We start from the raw sequence: 19,639 nt of genomic DNA on the forward strand, positions 1-19,639 counted from the left end.
ACAAGTTTGAAAATTTTCGCTCTGTCGCTGCCGCTCGTCGCTTGCATGTGAGCGAGCTAGCCTTAACGCATTTTATTTTTTAAATTCTCAGGTGCAAAAGTGGAGGGTGGGTTCATTATGCGAGTGTGTTGATTACGCGACAAATACGGTATCGTTTTTTCGCATCGTAAGTGCCGTCACAAGCCGATTTCTGTATATCGAATTATCGATATATCGAACTATTTCGCGATCCCCTTCGAGTTCGATATATCCGGGTTCGACTGTATTATGCAATAGTAGTGACCATAATAGATAGCTACCAGAATCAGGAAAGAAGGTTGGTTGCATGAAATTGGCAAATAGTTCTGCTCACCTGAAGAACGTTTGTGTTCCAGCAATAGATCCAAACTTTTTCTTCAATTCTGGCTCGTAAAGGTGAAGGCCTTGCTGGACTTTAATTCCAAAAAAAGCTGGAACGCATAGGAAATCGCACCTTTTCAAAACTGTTCGGCTCAAGGTGGCTTCGCGTGATTCCAGGCATAGCCTTGAGTGTCACAGTGGTGGAATCCATTTTGAATGCCTCCTTCACATGCTCCACAGCTACCTGTTCAAACGGATTGTAGAGACATCAATGTAGGTAGAAACTATTTGAAGCTGGAGGGTGAGAGTGAGTGAAACTTACTTGTCCATCTGGAGTCTGAAATCCAGTCTTCAGAAGGCAGTTCCGTAGGCATTTCAATAAATGAGGAAAATCTGAGATAAAGCACAAGCTCCTTGTGGGTTCCACTGGATGGTGGACTTTACATTTCACGGACTGAGCAGGGCCTTGAATACCCATTAATCGCCACATCTTGCGATTCCAGGTCGCACCATCGCACGTAATAAAGTCAACGAAAAGGCCACTTTTCTCAGTAAGAATAGTAGCTTCTATGACTACCTTTGTCATTGTTTCAGCCTTCATGTTGCCGCTGGTAGCAAAGCAGCCAATAATTTGGCTCCATTTACCCACAAAAGGTACAAAGAGAACGACCATGCCATGATCAGATGGCACATGCTGTCAGATGGTGAAAGGGCCAAGGTCTACAAAGCCTTCAATCAAGCCGCCACGTTTCACAGTCAAGCTTTCAGAGAGCTTCAGCTCATCAATAATAAGGCCACCATGCCTTTTGTAAGGGTCAATGTCAGCAGCCTTTGCCTTGATTTTTCTCAGAACTTTCTCATTGAAAGCGAATGATGATCGGTGTGAAGCAAGGTAACGTTTCAGGGTAGACTTGCTTGGGAGACATAAGATGTCATTTTTTCTTATATGCTGATAAAGCTGTGGGCTCTACATTTTCATTATTATGCATTCAAGCACCCATTTCCTGCTGTAGCGCATTCCCTTCGGTTTTACCCGTGCAGCCGCAAAGCATTGTCGAACAGCCGCTTGCTGCCCTGAAATTTTTTCATTTAAAACGTTCTCCCCTATTGAGGCTGCATGTTTCTGCGCCTTTTCCAAGGTTGCAGTTACACTCTGAAGACGCTTCACAAGTCGCTTGTTCTTCCGTGCCAAAGCTTTAACTTTCTGTGCAGATGACCGAGTTGATCTGGTAATTTTCCGTTGAACCCTTGAACGGCGCGTCAACACAGCTTTTCTAAGTATCGACAGGAGACACATCGTGCACCTGCAAAGAGCAACGCAATACATTATTTCCAAGCGTTTCCAAATGGCGTCAGAATATCTGCAACATGTCAAATGGAAGAAAAGATTCAACGTAAAAAAAGTGTGATTACCTGATTCAGTCACTGTAGTTAAGCAGGTGCTGCTGTAGCATATACAGTCGAACCCGGTTATATCGATCCCGGATATATCGAATTTTGGTTATATCGAACTCACGAAATATCCTCTTGAAAATCCCATGTAAAAGTATAGGAAAGCCGCGTCATATATCGAACTCAATTTCACCGGTCGTTCGATATATCGAACTCCGCACCACGCACTGGAAAGTGTACCTTCCCCAAAGACGATCGCATCACCCTTGGCCGTTTGCCGCGTGACGTTTTCAAGCCACGCGCGGAAGGAATGAGAGGGGACAGTTCGGCGACGGCTGGTCTGGGCAGCGCTGCGCCCATTTCCCAAAGGCGCGCGCATCTGCAGTTGTCGTTTCCCGCGCGCCAACATATGACGTTTGCAAGCCATGTGCGTGGGTGTGCCCATTCTTTTGCTGAGCTATCTCTCTCCTTCAGCACGCGCTATGCATGCGCCAAGCCAGCTCAGCCCGTTTTCAGACAGACGTCGGACACGGCTATGGCGCCTGCGAGTGTTAAGAAGCGGCAGCTCTACTTTTTTTGTTCCTTTCTTTTTTTTTTTTGCGCGAGTTATTCTTTCTTATCGTGGTGCTGTACGCGCGGTGTAGCGTAAGATATGGCGGCTGCAGACGTTAAGAAGCGGCAGGTTTTTTTTTTTTTTTTTTTTTTTTTTTTTTTTTTTGCGGGGATGTTTATTTTATTTTATTTTTTATCGTTTATCCTTGCATGTATGAATCAGCGAAAGCACGCGGTCAGCTGCTGCGATCATGACGCCCGCCCCAAGCGCGGCGTGATAAATCGAACCAGGCTTGTTCAATCAAGCCATCAATGGCACTCTGCCAAGTTCGCTCCCTGCCACCGCAGGAGCGATCAAAAGATAAACGCGCCCAGACGTTAATTGCTGCGCAGCATCTTGGCACGCTACCACTGAGCTGTGGATGAGACGACCGAAACGGATTGACGCGCGCCATCCACATGCAAGCGAAAATGCTCGCGATTTCTGCCGCCGCGGCGACACAGAAACCTTGTTTTGAGCTGCCGCGGTGGCTCGAACGGCGAGAGGGACGCAGTTCCAACAAGTTTTAAAATTTTCGCTCTGTCGCTGCCGCTCGTCGCTGAGATCGCTCAGTCGCTTGCATGTGAGCGAGCTGACCTTAACGCATTTTTTTTTTTTCAAATTCTCGGGTGCAAAAGTGGAGGGTGGTTTCATTATGCGAGTGTGTTGATTACGCGACAAATACGGTATCGTTTTTTCGCATCGTAAGTGCCGTCACAAGCCGATTTCTGTATATCGAATTATTGATATATCGAACTATTTCGCGATCCCCTTCGAGTTCGATATATCCGGGTTCGACTGTGTCATCACGGATGACAGCATGACCTCTAAGGCTTTCAGTGAGGTAGGCGTTGTCGTACTCCTGGGTCTTCAATGCGCCTGTACAGAGCTGAAGCGCGTCAACATGCTCAAGGACACCCTCTGCTTCCAATTTTGAAGAAATCATTTTTTCTTCTAGCAAAACTCCTCTTGCATACACTTTGCAGGGGTGCAATGAATGGCCAGAAAGGAATATCACGACCTTCTCTGAGACAATTTCCATTTTAGAACTCAGTACTGAAGTGCAGTAGAAAACTGAGTCATCCTGGCCCGGGAACACGTGCTTTGCCCAAAACTTCGAGGGCACCTTCAAGCTTCCAACATATTGCTCATCTGATGTGGAGGCAGGAGAATGCTCAGTCGAGACACATGCCGAGGCATGACATTCTGAGTCTGGGCACGCTGAGGTCTGGTCTGTTTCTTTCTGTTCTTCTGGGACCGATTCCTGCTCTTCTGTTACGGATACATCGGGCAGACTTGAAAATTTTGTTTCCGAGGGCCCATCAGTTTCAACACCAGTGGGTTTCCTCTTTCTTTGTTGTCTTTCTTTCGGTATCTTTTTTGAAAGATGGGCCGGCAGATTCGGCAATAGCGTCGGTACGGCATCGGGGGATAATGCTGGCTTCCCACGAGGGATGCGGACTTCTTCCCCGTTCACAATATGAACATAGTCCCGTAGAACGAAACGAGGTTCGAAATGAAGCTCACAAACAGCACAGCTCTCATCCAGCCGCTTGTCCGAGCGACGGAGGTTGATCTCCCACTGCTTCCTTAGAGCGTCATCTTTGGAAGCGCCGAACAAGGCTGTTTTAGGGCCACCTTTAGTATGCACATAGCCAGTCTTGCATCCAGGCGCGTAACAATGGTTTTGACGATGGGCCGGCATATTAGCAGTCTGTCCCAGTGAAGCAACCAGTTAGTACAAGGCACATGTCCGCTTACTCCGTTAGGTGCGAAAGAAAACCGCATATAGTTCTGATCTCCAGGCAGAACACGCATACATCTTTTATTCCGAGCCACTCACCAGCCCAAACGCCACTTCAAATTCTCCGGAAGCATCTGAACTGCTGGAGGGAACGGCGTCTGTTCCGCTAGGCCTAACTGTCGTGGGTCGAGTTGTCACTGGACGAGCCTCTGCCTTCGATGACTGCGCCGGTTCGATTGTGCTTCATCCATGATGAAGATAATGTTGCCGAACGATCGTCACTTTGAAACGCACCTCGACGTAGCATGGAGCCACCAAGTGGGCTTCGCCACATGCATGCGCACGGCAGCCTATGGCGATGCCCGATTTGTGCCACGTTATTTATAAACCAGTCACAGCACTCGAAAAACGCATCAAAGGCGTGCTTTTTTTAATTATTTCTTGCGTTGCAGACTTCAAGCAACCGTGGTGATTGAGAAAATGCGGCTTGGATCTTCTCACGTGATCCACAGCGGCGAGCAACCACGCCATGACGACTGCGGGACGCTCGAAGATAGCGTACTTTCGGTCATTTAACTGCCACCTTGTGCTCTTTAAATGCAATTTCAGCCCATTTCCCGTTTAAATTCAGCTTTGACTTTTATTTTCATTTTTATTTTTATACTAAACTTGATAAAACAAGTAAAAACAAAAAACCTGTTCTTTTCGAAGAAAACCCGCGTTTTTCAACCCGCATCTCCCCTTAAAGCAGTTCCACGATGAATTAGGCGTTCATAATGATAGAAAAGGTAGTTTATAACATGTACAGCTGAGATATGTACTTTGTGAAAAATCAACTTTTTGATGACTTTTCGACTTTCAAAGCCCGCGTCCCCCCTTAAGGGTCTTTTTAAAAGAATTCTGGTGTTTATGGGTCGTTGCCTTGATGTGACCCCCCCTTGCTCTCCTTGTCTGAATAAACTAATGTGAGCCTGCCCATATCCAAATTAATGAGCGTCCAACGCCATAGATTGCATGAGCTTTGGCTGGGACTGCGGTCCTAACTTGAATTATCTGAATTTCCAAATGAAAAGGGTGACATCATTATATTAAAGTCCAACTGTATTGGAACGTGCAGGAAAAGCACCTTAATTTAACCCTTGTTTAGCTTGAAATCCAGATAGAACTGCCACGGCCGCTCTATGGAAGCGCACTGGGTGCGGCCTGCTGCGTCGCGCCGCCGTCAATGGGCAAGCGCGTCCTTGGGAAGTTTACAGTTGCGCCCGCTATTTCTGCTGTGGGCGCCACTGTTCGGGGACACGTCGCCACCGGGGTCGCCGGCTCTGAGCGCGCGGTTTGCTTCCTTTCTGAGCGCGTTCGCCTCGCGTCTGCGTGATAAACGCAAACATTTTTTGTGCGCGCGTGTGCAAGCACGTTAACGTTGAGACTGGATGCGTTTGTTTCTTAAGGCGAAAGCCGTTCTAGGTCCATGGAACGAAAATCTATGCGCAGAAGCTGTGCCTGTTATCTGTGCGTCGCATCTGTGCATTGGTGTGCCAGTCGCAAAAGCGGACGTGCAAGAGATTAGGAATGAAAATGATTGATGGTGATAGGTAATCAATAAAAGTTAGACATTGATAGAGATAATGACTAATGCTAATAAGTAATAATGGTTAATAATGACTAAAATGATTTGTAATGACCAGTATATCAAACTACGACATGTAATGACCGCAATTGATTAGAAATGAGTAAAAGTGCTTAGCAATGTGTGGTAATGACTATAATAGCTAGGCATGACTCATCATTACGGTTAATGACAACGAAATGATCAATATGCGAAACGACATATAATGACCACTGCTGATTCTAAATGAGTAACCTGCTTAGTTATGAGTGATAAGGGCTACAATGACTACGCAGGCAGACTCATCATGACTGAGAAACGACCAATATATCAGACGACGACTTGAAATGACAAACTGTGGCAAACGACGAGAGGCAAATGTTAGGAGAAGGGTAGGCCTTCGCCGTCCTGCGCTTAAGAGACATCTAAGAGACCCTGTAATTTTATCTGCTGAGCTCGCTTCAGGCAAAGACAGCAGCGAGGAGTGGAAATGCACTCGCTTCCTTTGAAGTGAAAGCGGCGCTGCGGTTAAAAAGTCCAGATGCTGAAGCATTATGCCCTATCAGCTGCCATTGAATTTGCTACAAGGGACAGCAGATTGAACTTGTTGGATTAATTATAGGTTAACCGTGCAAACAACGTGATGGGAACACAGGAGAAGAAAGAAGACGGCATAACCGCACTAGTTGTGTCGTCCTCTTTTCCTGTGTTCCCGTCACGTTGTTTAACCTATTTAGTTACCAGGGAGCTGGTCAGTGAACTAGGATTTTTAACTATGTGTTGTGAAGCAGATGAACACGATGAGGTAGCACCAGAAGCATTTCTCGCAGGTTATGTTGCGAGGACATATCAGAAAAAGCTACGAAGGTTTTTTTTATATAAGCATGCAATTTGTTCTAAATTTTGCCGCGCTAGTCTGAGTGGCCTTGCAAGTAAAGGAGCTTGTGCATACAACATTTGTTTATACTGTTGAGACTGTTTGAGCCGATGCGATAAATTGAAAAGCCACGTTCCACAAAAAATCCGGCACCCGCTCTGTCGGCGGACAGTCGGAAAAACACCTCTCTGGTAAGAGGCACTTTAGTTGGTGATATGGCCAGACACCTTTGGCGCAATGAGAACACATGACATGTTCAATGTGGCAGGGGCTGCCAAACCAGAGAGAGTCAATAAAATGTAAGGGTGAAATGGGAATTATTGAAAGCGGGACCCTTAGATCCCAAGTCAGGCACACTATACTCCTATAGGGCACGTTCGTACGGCTGCGGTAAAGAGGAGCTTTATATAGCTATGTGTAGGGTGCTATTTAATATGATGCGGTGGCTTAAGGCTGCATTCTAATGATATGAGACAGAGGCAGCAATTACGGGATACGGTGAATAAGCAGGTAGCAAAGTGCGGGCCCTCTAACAAGGCTCCTCAAGGAGACTTAAGAACCCCAAGTTTTGTTTATCACTACCAGGTTGTTGCTTAATTTATGCGATATTTGGTAATGATTTTGAGGCGACATGTCAGTCGAGCAAGAGCCTGTTGCAGGAAATATAGTCAACTGGACCAGTTACAGGTTAATGAAAACCAAGGACAATGGAGGCTTGATATATACCGCAAAGAAAGTAATCAAGCTTTGTCAGCTTATGAGCACCTTCATTAACAGGATGATGAAGTCTGAGGAGGTCCGGTGAAGTAGCAAGCTGTGTAAACTTTTGGTTTCATCATTGTTTTCTCACTGTACACAGTACCTGCAGCTAATCTATAAAAACAATGATCGTGCCCATGCTAAGGCGCTATGCAAGATATTTTTAAGTTGCTGCTCCCACTGATAGCGAGCTGGGCTGGAAATGTCAACTCAACAGTGGAGCGATGTGTATGGCTGTGGCATAAACCTCTCTCAAGAAAGGTTTTCCGTCTGTGATTGGTAATTTTCTTCCTTTTTTTTTCCGTGGCGATTAAATAAGCGTACTTGGCTGCTCGCTGAATCTCGGCTGCAGTTGCGCTCTGACGCGTGAACATTCTTGTGATCACAGCTAATAGTTTCACAGCAGCAACACTCGATGCGCGTTCTTCCATTGAAAATTACGAACCAGCAAAATTGTATGGGTTTGCTAGCAGCCAATAAAAATATTAAAAACTTTCGGCGCATATACGTAGCACCTTGAGGCAGACCGGCTTTATCAAGCGCGCTTACTTTGTCCGGTCATGCAAAATGCGGGAAGCCATGACGGATAGCGTTCTGGCTTGCAAAGTTTAAGGTCTCCAACTGAGTCGAAGATCCCTGGTTATCATCTAGATTTAACCTAATAAACATCTTCATATTTCTACTGTAAAATTTGTCACAATGAGATAGAAAGGTTGGTTACATGTCGCATTTTCACAGAGGTTGCTCATAGTAGGACATTTTTTTATTGAAAAGCGCTGGCAGCTTAGAACAGGTTGACATCAATTTGTGTATAAAAGCTGTATGCAGGAATGAGTAAATGGTATGAAAATGACACATGAAATTCGCGACACAGTTAAGTGGTTATGCATTAGGCTACCATGGCAGCTGAACAGCTTCGAATTGTTCACAGCCGGGTCACATTTTAATGTGACGAACAATTGGATCCGATGCAACATCACGGTAATGTGAGCTCTCCATTCGAGTGGCCTTCAACCACCGTGACTATAATTTTTTCGGGGTACACTCCAGTGTACATCCTTGCCGAGCAAGCGCTAAGTGCTGACATGGTCACACTAGACATGACAGTATATACTGATTCTTGTTGCCAAATTGTGTGAAGCGGAGCTTTTATATCCTTAAAATAAAGCGCTTCTACCACGAGGACGCCTCCGTCAAAGCGCAGCCAGGCGCAGCCCTCCGCGCGCGGCTGTCCCCGAACGGTGGCGCCGCGGCGGTGGCGACCGGAAGTAGGCGCCTCCCGCCGGTTTCGGGCGATGTAGCAGGCCGCACCTAGTGCGCTTCCATCGAGTGGCCGTGGAACTGCTGTCTCAGTCTTGGCCAATGTCCATGTGAATCTACAGCCTTCGGCGCTCGCCAATTCAGATGCTACAGGCTGTGTGGCTGTTAAATCGAACAGTATCCTGTATCCATGGAAGACCTGCATGATGAGAGATTGTTGAAATATTCCCACTCAAAACTGGAGTTCCATGTTTAGTGACTCGTGTGCCATAAACATGCATGAGATGGCAGGCATGATGCCAAACTGATGGTCTTTTTTCCTAGACCAATTTGACGGGTAATTTTGGTTGCACATTTCTGAGCATATTGTATACCCTCTGCGAAGGCAGCCAGCCAACCTAAACTCAACTGATCTTTATTGACGTTTTTCTGTCCAAAAACGAAAGCCGGATGTAAATCTAGCTTCCGTTCATTCCAGCTGCACTGCTGATTGGTTGCCTGTTTGCGATCAGCAGCCGCAACAGTGGAAAATCGAGCAGGGCTCGTTCGGCCTGCAACTTGCTTTTCCACCAATGTGACCATTCTTGACAGTGGCAAGTGTTAATAGGCCTTTGTTTGCTGGCATTAAACGGATATCTTTTTCTACGAAAGTGCAACCTATGGGACCCCCAGATGGACTTTGAAAAGAACAAGTGGCTGTGTTCTGTGTGTGCAGGACATCTTTGAGTGCCGCACCTGTGGCCTGGTGGGTTCGCTGTGCTGCTGCACAGAGTGTGCCCGTGTCTGCCACAAAGGCCATGACTGCAAGCTGAAGCGCACCTCACCCACGGCCTACTGCGACTGTTGGGAGAAGTGCAAGTGCCGGGCGCTGCTTGCGGGCCATCAGGGCATGCGGGCCACCTTGCTCAACCGGCTTGTCACTGACACCGACTTGGTCACCCTGCCCAATAGCAGGTTCTGTTGCCTCTGCATTCTTGTCGTTTCTCTAAATCCCACTTCTGGTTCGTTTCCCTCTAACCTCATCATTTGTCATCACATTGCTAGAGGAATGCTGCCTAGCTGGAAGCTGTGAATGTAGCTTGGCAGGCTGCCCTTGTGTCACATTGGGACCCACACGAGTGTGTCGAATTTCTCCTTTTCTTTTTCGGTAGGGGTATTGGAATTGATTCAGCAACTTTTAAGGGGGGACATGGCTCTTCAAGCTATTTTTCTTAATATTTGACCAAACTTGATGAAACTTGTTATTCTGATTCAGTTTTGTGCACCGATTTAAAATATGTAACCATTTTCCCATTTGGCCAATTAGTTCAAAAGATAAATCAAATTGTTCATAATTTGCGGAAATAATGAAAAAATAACCGCACTTCAAATTATTTACATGAACACTTTGCTCGATACCAAAAATCATAAGGAATACAATGTTAGGAATTTTTTTGAAATAACAAATATTAGCAATTTTATATCGTTCAAAGTCCACTGTTCCAAATGTGGGTGCCCTACTGTCTGACTGAAGACCTTTTGAAATGTAAATTGCAAAATCTGTTCCTTCCTAACGTTGTGTGCTTTGCACTTTTAGCTACATGCCACAACAAAAATTATGGTTCTACCTTCATTAAAGGCAGAGATATCGCTTCCACAAATGAGCTAGAAGTCAAGAATGGGTGTTTTGAGAAAATGAGAAAATAGAGATTACTCTCTTTTAGAACTATTTTTTTTAATTTATGGTTTTAATTTATGATCTAGAATAGCAGAGGACTGCAATAAAGCGTAAACGAGCATTCTAGGCTGATTTGAAAGGAATTTATGGCTTGTCAAACTTGCTTAAGAAAAAGCTCATTTTGGCGACTTGGGCTATTATCGGCCCAATGCGCGGAGCATTGGCGCTTCGCCACTGATTGTTGATAACATGATGGCGTGGTCGTGACAACTGCACGCCGCTAAGCCAGCTAGGCCTAACTGCTCAACCTTTTTCAAAATGGCGCCAGTCTACAAGCAGTCGACGCCGGCAACCAACCAAAAGGGGTCTGTTGGGTCACATACTTTCAGAGCCCAATAGCAGTGCTCGTTTCGTGCAATTGCGTCCCTTTCAGGTCTTTGCTCACAGATGCCAATCAGGACATGGGAATAGCCTGAATCACAATCTTTTGAACGACACCAAAATGATGCCGATGGAGCGCGTATTTCTCAATCTGCGGCCGACGAAAACTCAGCGCGATTTGAGCTCAGTTTAAAAAGCCAAGCGTTCAGACCCACAACTTTGGAGCGCTGTCACGTGCGAAATAGGCGGTATTTTTCAACGAAAATGTGCAGGTAGTTGCCAAAACGTCTCAGGACCGCGAAAATGAAGAAATCGAAAATCTGATTTTTATGCCGATTTTCGACCGCAAGGAGCCGTTTACCCCCTTAATATGGTAGCTTTCAAAATTCATTACACCAAAATCCCACTGCCAAAAGAGACAAAACAATTTTTTGATTGGTTGAGACAGTGATGACAGCTCATGTAGTTCACGTGACCATGGACTAGTCGCAGAACACCAACCACAAGAGTCAAATCAAAAAATGGCTTTGGCCCACCTGAAAAATTTGTACTGCTAGCTCAACCACCATTGTGTGTGGAAACTTTTGGCTGATGTGAACACAGCAACAGAACTGAAAAATGAAGTGCAGCTGAGAGCTTGGACTGCTATTTGCTCCGAAAGTCTTAAGGGGTCCCATTGTTTTTGGTATAAATAGCTGCATTTTTATGTAGCACATTTCAGCTCAGTTTCCAGTATTTTTATTGGGAACCGCCATTTTTGCAGCATAGTCTGAACCTTTTTATGATGCCCTAATAACATAGGAGGTTTCTGCATGTTGCTTTAGAACTTGATTGATGCACCTGGTTAGTAATGTCTCATTTGCTCACATGTGAACATTGGTTATGCGAGCTAACATGCCATGTTTAGATGGGGAGGACGCTGTAGTTGAATGATGTGTGAAAAGTGATCTTTTAATGGTCGGAGGGAAATGAGACTAACGACACAACCCTTCTGGCTCATTATTCTGTACCATTTCTTTACTTTGTTTTTCTTGGTCAGTTTTCTTTGCCTTAGGTAACCAGGCACCTGCTTACTTTGCAAGATGTGCCTCTTGCAGGGGTGAGAACATCCTGCTGTTCCTGGTGCAGACAGTTGGTAGACAGTTGGTGGAGCAACGTCAGTATCGTCCTTCCCGGTCCCGGTCTAGTGCCCCAAGAAAGATCTCAAACTCTGAGCTTGGTAAGAGATTTAGGCCTTGCCACAAGTTTGCCATCTTGAAAAACAACCTCATGATTGCTGTAGTTTGCATGGTTCTCAGAGTTGGATTGCAATAGTTTGTAAACGTTAAGAATCTATTCAGTGATTATGGCTTCACTGGTTATGGATGGCATGAAAGATACATCGCCGGCCATGTTTTTGTACTCAGTAGGGCCTGGGAAAAGGTCCGAATAATCAAACAGTCCGAAAAATTTGTAAATTGAAAAGAATCAGCTTTCTGTGGACGCAGCTTTCCATGTTTTGTTTATTTGCATAACCGTGATCTGCCACTACTGTGATCAGCTTCTGCGTGCCGCCCATGCACACGCATAAGCATGATCCGATACAGTGAGCGCAGAATGGTGCCGAAGCGGCACGATTGCACGCCGCCAGGAAGCATGCAGCTCACTTAAGCGGTCACCACATGCGCTGGTGCCCCAAAGAAGTGGATCATGCTAAGCTGTAACTACTATAAACCTCTACTTACAATATCTCGGCTAGTCATGCTTTCATCATGTCCGTGCCGTTACACAACGTACAATGACGCAGCTGCAGGTTATGATCATGCCGCGAATGAATGCACACGCTGCACGGAGCAATAACATTCAGTTTCCATGGTTAACAGCAGTAGCGAAGACTGCGAGATTGAACTCGCGGTAAAAATGCAGGCGGAAGGAACGAAAGCCTCCGTGAATGCACCGACAGAGCTCACGTTCCATTTTCATTCGGATTGCACGCTTTTTGTAGGCTATCACAATGACGAGCACGACTATCTTTCACGGCCACGCAAAACCGGTTGTTTATGACAATGGTGCCTGCTCGCTTCTATGTGCAATAAAACGTTGTTAATCCGGATCTCGAGGGACCAGCAAAAACGTTCAAGTTAACCAAACTCCAGATTATCGAATTTACCATGAAAACAAACAAAAAAAACCCAAAAAACTGGCATACACATACAGTTGAACCCGGATATATCGAACTCGAAGGGGATTGCGAAATAGTTCGATATATCGATAATTCGATATACAGAAATCGGCTTGGAACGGCACTTACGATGCGAGAAAACGATACCGTATTTGTCGTGTAATCAACTCACTTGCATAATAAACCCACCCTTCACTTTTGCACTCGAGAATTTGGAGAAAAAAAAAAAGCGTTAAGGCCAGCTCGCTCTTTCTGTGACAATGAATAACCAACTCGCCCAGCAACATACCCTGTTAGTTCGCTCACGTGCAAGCGATTAAGCGATCTCAGCGACGAGAGGCAGCGATAGAGCAAAAAATTATCAACTTGTTGGAACTGCGTCCCTCGCCCTTAGAGCCACCGCGGCAACTCAAAACAAGGTTTCTGTGTCGCCCCGGCAGAAATCGCCAGCGTTTTCGCTTGCATGTCGCACTCTGTTTCAGTAGTCTCATCCACAGCTCATTTCATGGCAGTGTGCCAAGATGCTGCGCAGCGAATAATGTCCCGGCGTGTTTATCTTTTGATAGCTCCTGGGGCGGCGGGGAGCGAACTTGGCATACTGCCCGTGATGGCTTGATCGCACAAGCCTGGTTCGATTTATCACGCCGCGCTTGGGGCGGGCGTAGTCCACTGCCACATAATCGTTGGAAAGCGTGATACAGTAGCTGCAAATGCTGCTTGAAGCGAAAAATGCTAAAAGCTAGTGTCATGATCGCAGCTGACCACGTGCTTTCGTTGATTTACACATGCAAGGATAAACTACTCCCGCAAAAAAAAAAAAAAAAAAAAAAATCGTTTTGTAACGTTATATCTTACGCTACGCCGCGCGTACAGCATGACATTAAATATAGAAGACTCTCGAAAAAAAAAAAACGATTTGCCATTTGTGGTTTCTACGTGGACATAGGCCACAAACCACCGCGGGTTCGAGCGTCGCGCGAGCCGAAGCCCCGATCAGCCGTCACCACGCGCGCACTGAAACACCGCAGCGCGCACTCAACCTCCACAGGGAGGAGAGCACTTCGCTGCAAGGACACAAACCTCCAAGCTCACGAAGGAGACGTTTATTGAAACGCCATCCTCCAGCGGCACACACACACACACACGCACATACATACACATATTTACAAACACACATACGCACACATACGCAGTCACCGTGTCAAGGAAGCGCGCGAGGAGCAAGGCTCCCCTGCGCGCACGAAGTGGCACGGAGTGCGCGCCGCAAGCATGCAAGGGCGTGCTGTGATCTCTCTCGCAGTGACCAAAGGGTTCCTTTGAGAGAGAGTGGGCAACCACCGCAAGGTACGCCTGTCGCGGATCGTTGGATCACGATCGACAGGCTCGAGCTGCGCTCTCAGGTACGACCCGGTGCAGATGAACTCGAGTACACACTGGTCTGCGCGGACAAAGGCCGGCAGACAAGAACAGTTGCGTACGCACCTTGCGATGTCTCGGAGGGGTCTCTCTCTGAGCTCCGCTCGGACAGTCGCGCGAGTGCGGCTGTCGAAGCGGTGCCGTGTTCCCGCCAAAAGGCGCCAATGGGAACAGCCACTGGGACGCCAGGGCGGAGCTGTGGCCCAAACGACAGTGACAAGTCGTTCGAGCCCCTCTCCGCAGCCTCAGGCGGGAGAAAGGGAACGGGGAGAACAACTGGGAAGCGGGCGGCGGCCGCGCAAAGGGCAGCCGCAGCAAGCCCGAATCCCACATCCTCCTCTCCTTAATTGCCCTCCTACCCATCAGTGAAAGCACGCGGCAGGTCCCCAGCATGAGGAAAAGAATGCTATCCTCACGCAACAAGTCAACTACACTTCAGTTCCAGCAAGAAAGATCTCGAAAAGACAGACACTCAAGAAAGACGAACATTAGCAAGGCGCACAAAAAAAAAATGATAAAGATGACATGAAGAATAATGTACAAAGTTCCGGAGGCTAAGTAACAACGACTATGAACACAATCATGTACAGAACACAACTATGTACAGAACCACTATATACAAACACAACTATGTACAGAAGTCCCAAAGATCGTCGGTGCAGCTCAGGGAGCCTGCGGTGACTTACCGCTCGTTGACTTCTGGGTGGCCAACGTTCACCCTTGGCTGCAAACGATCTCGGTCGGTGGTGGTACAGGTTAGGTGCAGGGACAGCGAACACGCCGGAGGGGCCCCAGGCGTGGAAAGTCCGTGACTCCGTGGCGATCCAAGGCGCACATGGGAAGGCCGCGCGGGGCTTCCTTTCCACCGCGCTCCGCACACGCCGGCAAACACACATGACGCGACGTCGTCGCGTCCAAGCCTAGGCACGCACACGCACAGCCACTCACACACCAAAGGGTGATGCCGACCTTCAGCGGCGAACCTGTCCCGAGCACCTTCGCAATCGCGGCGGCCTTGGGTGAAAGGGGCATCGTCCATGTTCCCCGTCCCCAAACGGCCCCAACTTCATCCCCACACACACCGGAAAAGCCGCGCGTCGGGGCTGCCTAATGAGCAACCCTCGCAATTTCAAGAAGAAAGAGGAGAGAAGACGCGCTGTACAAAAGAAGGCACTCACTGTACAATATTTACAAGTTAAGAATGGAAACAGAAGAGAGCGAAAAAATGTGAACAGAGGCACACACAAAAAAAATAATAATAAAGCACGCAGGCTGGAACTGAGCGAGCCAGAAAAGGGGGAGACCAACCTTGCTTCCGGGTAGGGTTGAACGAGCAAGCTCGCTCGGTGAGGCGGTATGCCTTCGGTTGCGGAAAAAGCCCGTCGTCCGGCATCAATCACACAGGTGAACGTCGCCTCACCTTGTACCGGTGCGGGGCACGGCTGCGTTCCACCGCATCGGTTGTGCCTTGGCACTTGCCTGTGGTGACAATGGGCATCAGCGCAAGCTCGTCAGACCGTTACGCATGGGCCTTCAGGTCTGCGATGTAGGCACGGCTGGCTTTCCCCATAGGGGGATTCTCCAGCAATGAGCCCCTGCTTGTTACTGGGGAAATGCCCCATGAAATTGCAGGTGGCCATCTGCCACGGACGCACACTGTCAGTTGGTTTCGTCATGCCCGGTGGCTTGCCACCCCTCGACTTCTCCATTTGACAGACATGGCAGGAACGGCAACAGCGGAAAATGTCGCGCTTCATGCCGGGCTGCAGTCACCGATTGACTCAGTTTCTTGAAACCCTGGAGCCACTCAGATGACCAGCCAATGGTTTGTCGTGAGAGAAATGCAACAGAGCGCCGCTCAGACATTGGGGAATAGCCACTTCAAATGGTTCATGGACTCATCATCCGTGGCTATGTATTTCAGCGCGAGCCCGTCATGGCCCAGCAAATATGAATCCCCGAGGCACGCCGCGACACACGCTGGCTTGTGCCCCCCTGCGCCCGCTCAATACAAGTAGCGTAACGGCGCTGCGCCCGCTGCAATACAAGCAGCGTAACGGCGCTTCGTCTCCCAGAGACCGTCGCTGACATCGCGACAAAACGGGTCATTTTGCTGGACCGTCGTAGCTCTTCATGGCCGAAAACGATCCCAGTCATCCCAAAGGAGAGCCTGGTTTCGTCCCGCCCGCAGGTTCGCAGCAAAACTTCCGCTGGCATCGGCGTCTCAGATGTGCTCACAAAGAGCTTTCACCCTCGCCTGCTTTGCGAAGCGCTGCTTACCCAGATAGCGGAATGGGGAACCCGTCTGCGGGCGTCCCCTCCGTGCCGATCTGCGGCTCGTCCGCTGTTTCGCCCCCTTCGCCCGCCGTCCGTAAAGACGCCGCCGCGGGCGAGTGGGGCACGGGATAGCACGTCAGCTACCACGTTCGTTCTCCCCTGTAGATACTGCACCGAAAAGTCGAAATGCTGTACCAAGAGAGAATGGCGCGCCAGCCGGCTCGCAAGTTCAAGGAGCCGCATCAGCCAACTGAGCGTGCTGTCGGTGCGGTTTCCAGAGGGAACCCGGCCGACGCCTCGCTGTTCCCCGAACAGAAATGTCTGCAAGCGGGGTATGGGTGCTGTTGTGCGGGGATGCCGGCAGCGGCGGCGGCGCGCACATTGCTTCCGCAACGGCGTAAAGCTGAAACAGCGGAGGCATATGGTCAACGGTGGCACCGCAGGGTGGTCCGAAGAACCATATAACGTGTTTCAGTGCCTTTGCCAAGTGCCGCGCAGGGGGCGGCAGGCATGGCGCATGAGCTTGATCGTCAAGGCGACCGGCTCGACCGATGTGCTGTCTAACGACTCATGGAGCCAAGGACAATTCACGTTGGGCGCCAGTTGTGGTTTCTACGTGGACATAGGCCACAAACCACCGCGGGTTCGAGCGTCGCGCGAGCCGAATCCCCGATCAGCCGTCACCACGCGCGCACTGAAACACCGCAGCGCGCACTCAACCTCCACAGGGAGGAGAGCACTTCGCTGCAAGGACACAAACCTCCAAGTTCACGAAGGAGACGTTTATTGAAACGCCATCCTCCAGCGGCACACACACACACACACGCACATACATACATATTTACAAACACACATACGCACACACATACACATATTTACAAACGCACATACACACACATACGCAGTCACCGTGTCAAGGGAGCGCGCGAGGAGCAAGGCTCCCCTGCGCGCACGAAGTGACACGGAGTGCGCGCCGCAAGCACGCAAGGGCGTGCTGTGATCTCTCTCGCAGTGACCAAAGGGTTCCTTTGAGAGAGAGTGGGCAACCACCGCAAGGTACGCCTGTCGCGGATCGTTGGATCACGATCGACAGGCTCGAGCTGCGCTCTCAGGTACGACCCGGTGCAGATGAACTCGAGTACACACTGGTCTGCGCGGACAAAGGCCGGCAGACAAGAACAGTTACGTACGCACCTTGCGATGTCTCGGAGGGGTCTGTCTCTGAGCTCCGCTCGGACTGTCGCGCGAGCGCGGCTGTCGAAGCGGTGCCGTGTTCCCGCCAAAAGGCGCCAATGGGAACAGCCACTGGGACGCCAGGGCGGAGCTGTGGCCCAAACGACAGTGACAAGTCGTTCGAGCCCCTCTCCGCAGCCTCAGGCGGGAGAAAGGGAACGGGGAGAACAACTGGGAAGCGGGCGGCGGCCGCGCAAAGGGCAGCCGCAGCAAGCCCGAATCCCACACATTTCTTTAACGTCCGCAGGCGTCATAGCCACGTCAGCCACCGCGCAGAGGGTTCACAACACACGCTGGAGAAAGCGTCCGATGTTCTGTCTGAAAACTGGCTGAGCTGGCTTGGCGCACGCGTAGCGCGTCCTACTGTGAACGAAGGCCGGGAACGAGGAAAAAGAGAGATAGCTCGGCAAAAGAATGGGCACACCCTTGCGCTTTGGTCTGTCGCGTTTTTCCCCTCTCGTTGCCACCGGTTCTCTCTGGTTCATTCACACACATGGCTTGCAAACGTCATGTGCTGGCATGCGGGAAACGATAACCACAAATGAGTGCGCCTTTAGGGAATGGGCATGACAAACGGCTGAGGGCGATGCGATCGTCTTTGGGAAAGGCACACTTTCCATGCGTGGTGTGGAGATCGATATAACGCGGCTTTCTTATGCTTTTACATGGGATTTTCAAGGGGATATTTCGTGAGTTCGATACAACCAAAATTTCGATATATCTGGGTTCGACTGTACCTTTATTTCGTGAAAAACTGCGTTATTTTTGTTTGTTTCTTTGTAGGAGTTTGGGCGATATCTCATCAAGTGGGCTCACGCTCGCATGATCTGATGCAATATTCCTCCAGCACAGCGAGAGCCTCGGCGACTTCTTCTGCTGTTCCTTTTAAAGCTCCTTTAGGATGTCGAGGCTTCCCACTGTGCTGATCAAATTAAAATGGTGACAACATTGTGCTTTCTCCCGTAGAGCATGGTAAAGTAAAAAACACTAGAAAGAACGCCCATTGCACCAGCGTCCGCGCGTCACCCTTCTGTAGAGCGGTGGAGTCATGTGACCTCCAGCTCTCACAGAAAATAACAAGATAACAGAAGCTAGCATTTAAAAGCGTTTCAAAAAACAATGTCTAGCTGCTGTTGGACTTTCATATTTTCAATGGAAAAAGTTGAATGTATAAACGAGCCGATAAATGTAATTTTTAGAAAACTCTTTCGCATTTCTTCAGAGCCTGACATGCCAGACCATGATTTGGAGCCTCCACGTTTCTCGAGGCGAGCCCTTGAGAGGCTCCTGAATGACTGGAGTGCTATCAAGACCACCATTATGGCTGGTTACAAGGAAGATGAGTCCACGGCCTCCCGTCTAGCCACTGGTGGATCAGTGCCTGATGACCAGCAGCCCCACCTTGTGGCCCAGAATGGCACTGCCCTACTTGACAAATTTGTGCACTGCTTGCTGGTCAAGTGCAGCATTGAGGTAATTCTATTTTTTGGTTCAGTTTGGTTTCATGCTGGGCATGTTGTTTAGAAGCACGGTGAGCCTCAAAGCAGGATCATTGTCCCCATTGGGCACTATCTGGATATTCAGAAACGAAAGCTTCACTACGCTAGGGAAAGCCAAGGTCACTTCGGCCGGGAGTTCGATCTTGAAGTTGCCTTGACCTAATTAAGGGCAGGTGCCCATAATTCCGTGATGTCCACCCAAAAGTATACTCTGTCTCATCAGTAGAGTTAGTTGTTGCGCTAGTTGGTATTCTAGATTTAAGGACATAGTTCTCAGCGCAACATTGCAGTGCTGTGGAAGCTGGGAGCACTTAGAAGCCAATCACGAGGGATCGTTAAGCATGTTCTTGCCTGCAGTGTCTTTTTCATGTGCTTGCAGCTTATGCAGATGTGGTTTTAAAGAGCACAAATTGATCTTGTCTATGTACCAAACTTTGAAAGAACAT

General features: G+C 48.7%; 1 protein-coding gene across 7 annotated transcripts in view; it reads left to right on the top strand.

Annotated features, from left to right (window-relative positions):
* Positions 1-19,639, top strand: part of hyd (E3 ubiquitin-protein ligase hyd) — a 264,107-nt gene that overhangs the window by 139,519 nt on the left and 104,949 nt on the right. For all 7 annotated transcript variants that reach the window (XM_084607224.1, XM_084607031.1, XM_084607166.1 and 4 more), the window contains exons 22-24: positions 9,285-9,523; positions 11,705-11,826; positions 18,917-19,167. In XM_084607224.1, coding sequence (XP_084463350.1) covers positions 9,285-9,523; positions 11,705-11,826; positions 18,917-19,167 — 612 coding nt within the window. The remainder of the gene's footprint in view (positions 1-9,284; positions 9,524-11,704; positions 11,827-18,916; positions 19,168-19,639) is intronic.

The sequence above is a fragment of the Amblyomma maculatum genome, chromosome 1, assembly GCF_055883805.1.
Source record: "Amblyomma maculatum isolate TAMU_Amacu chromosome 1, ASM5588380v1, whole genome shotgun sequence".
Classification (NCBI taxonomy): domain Eukaryota; kingdom Metazoa; phylum Arthropoda; class Arachnida; order Ixodida; family Ixodidae; genus Amblyomma; species Amblyomma maculatum.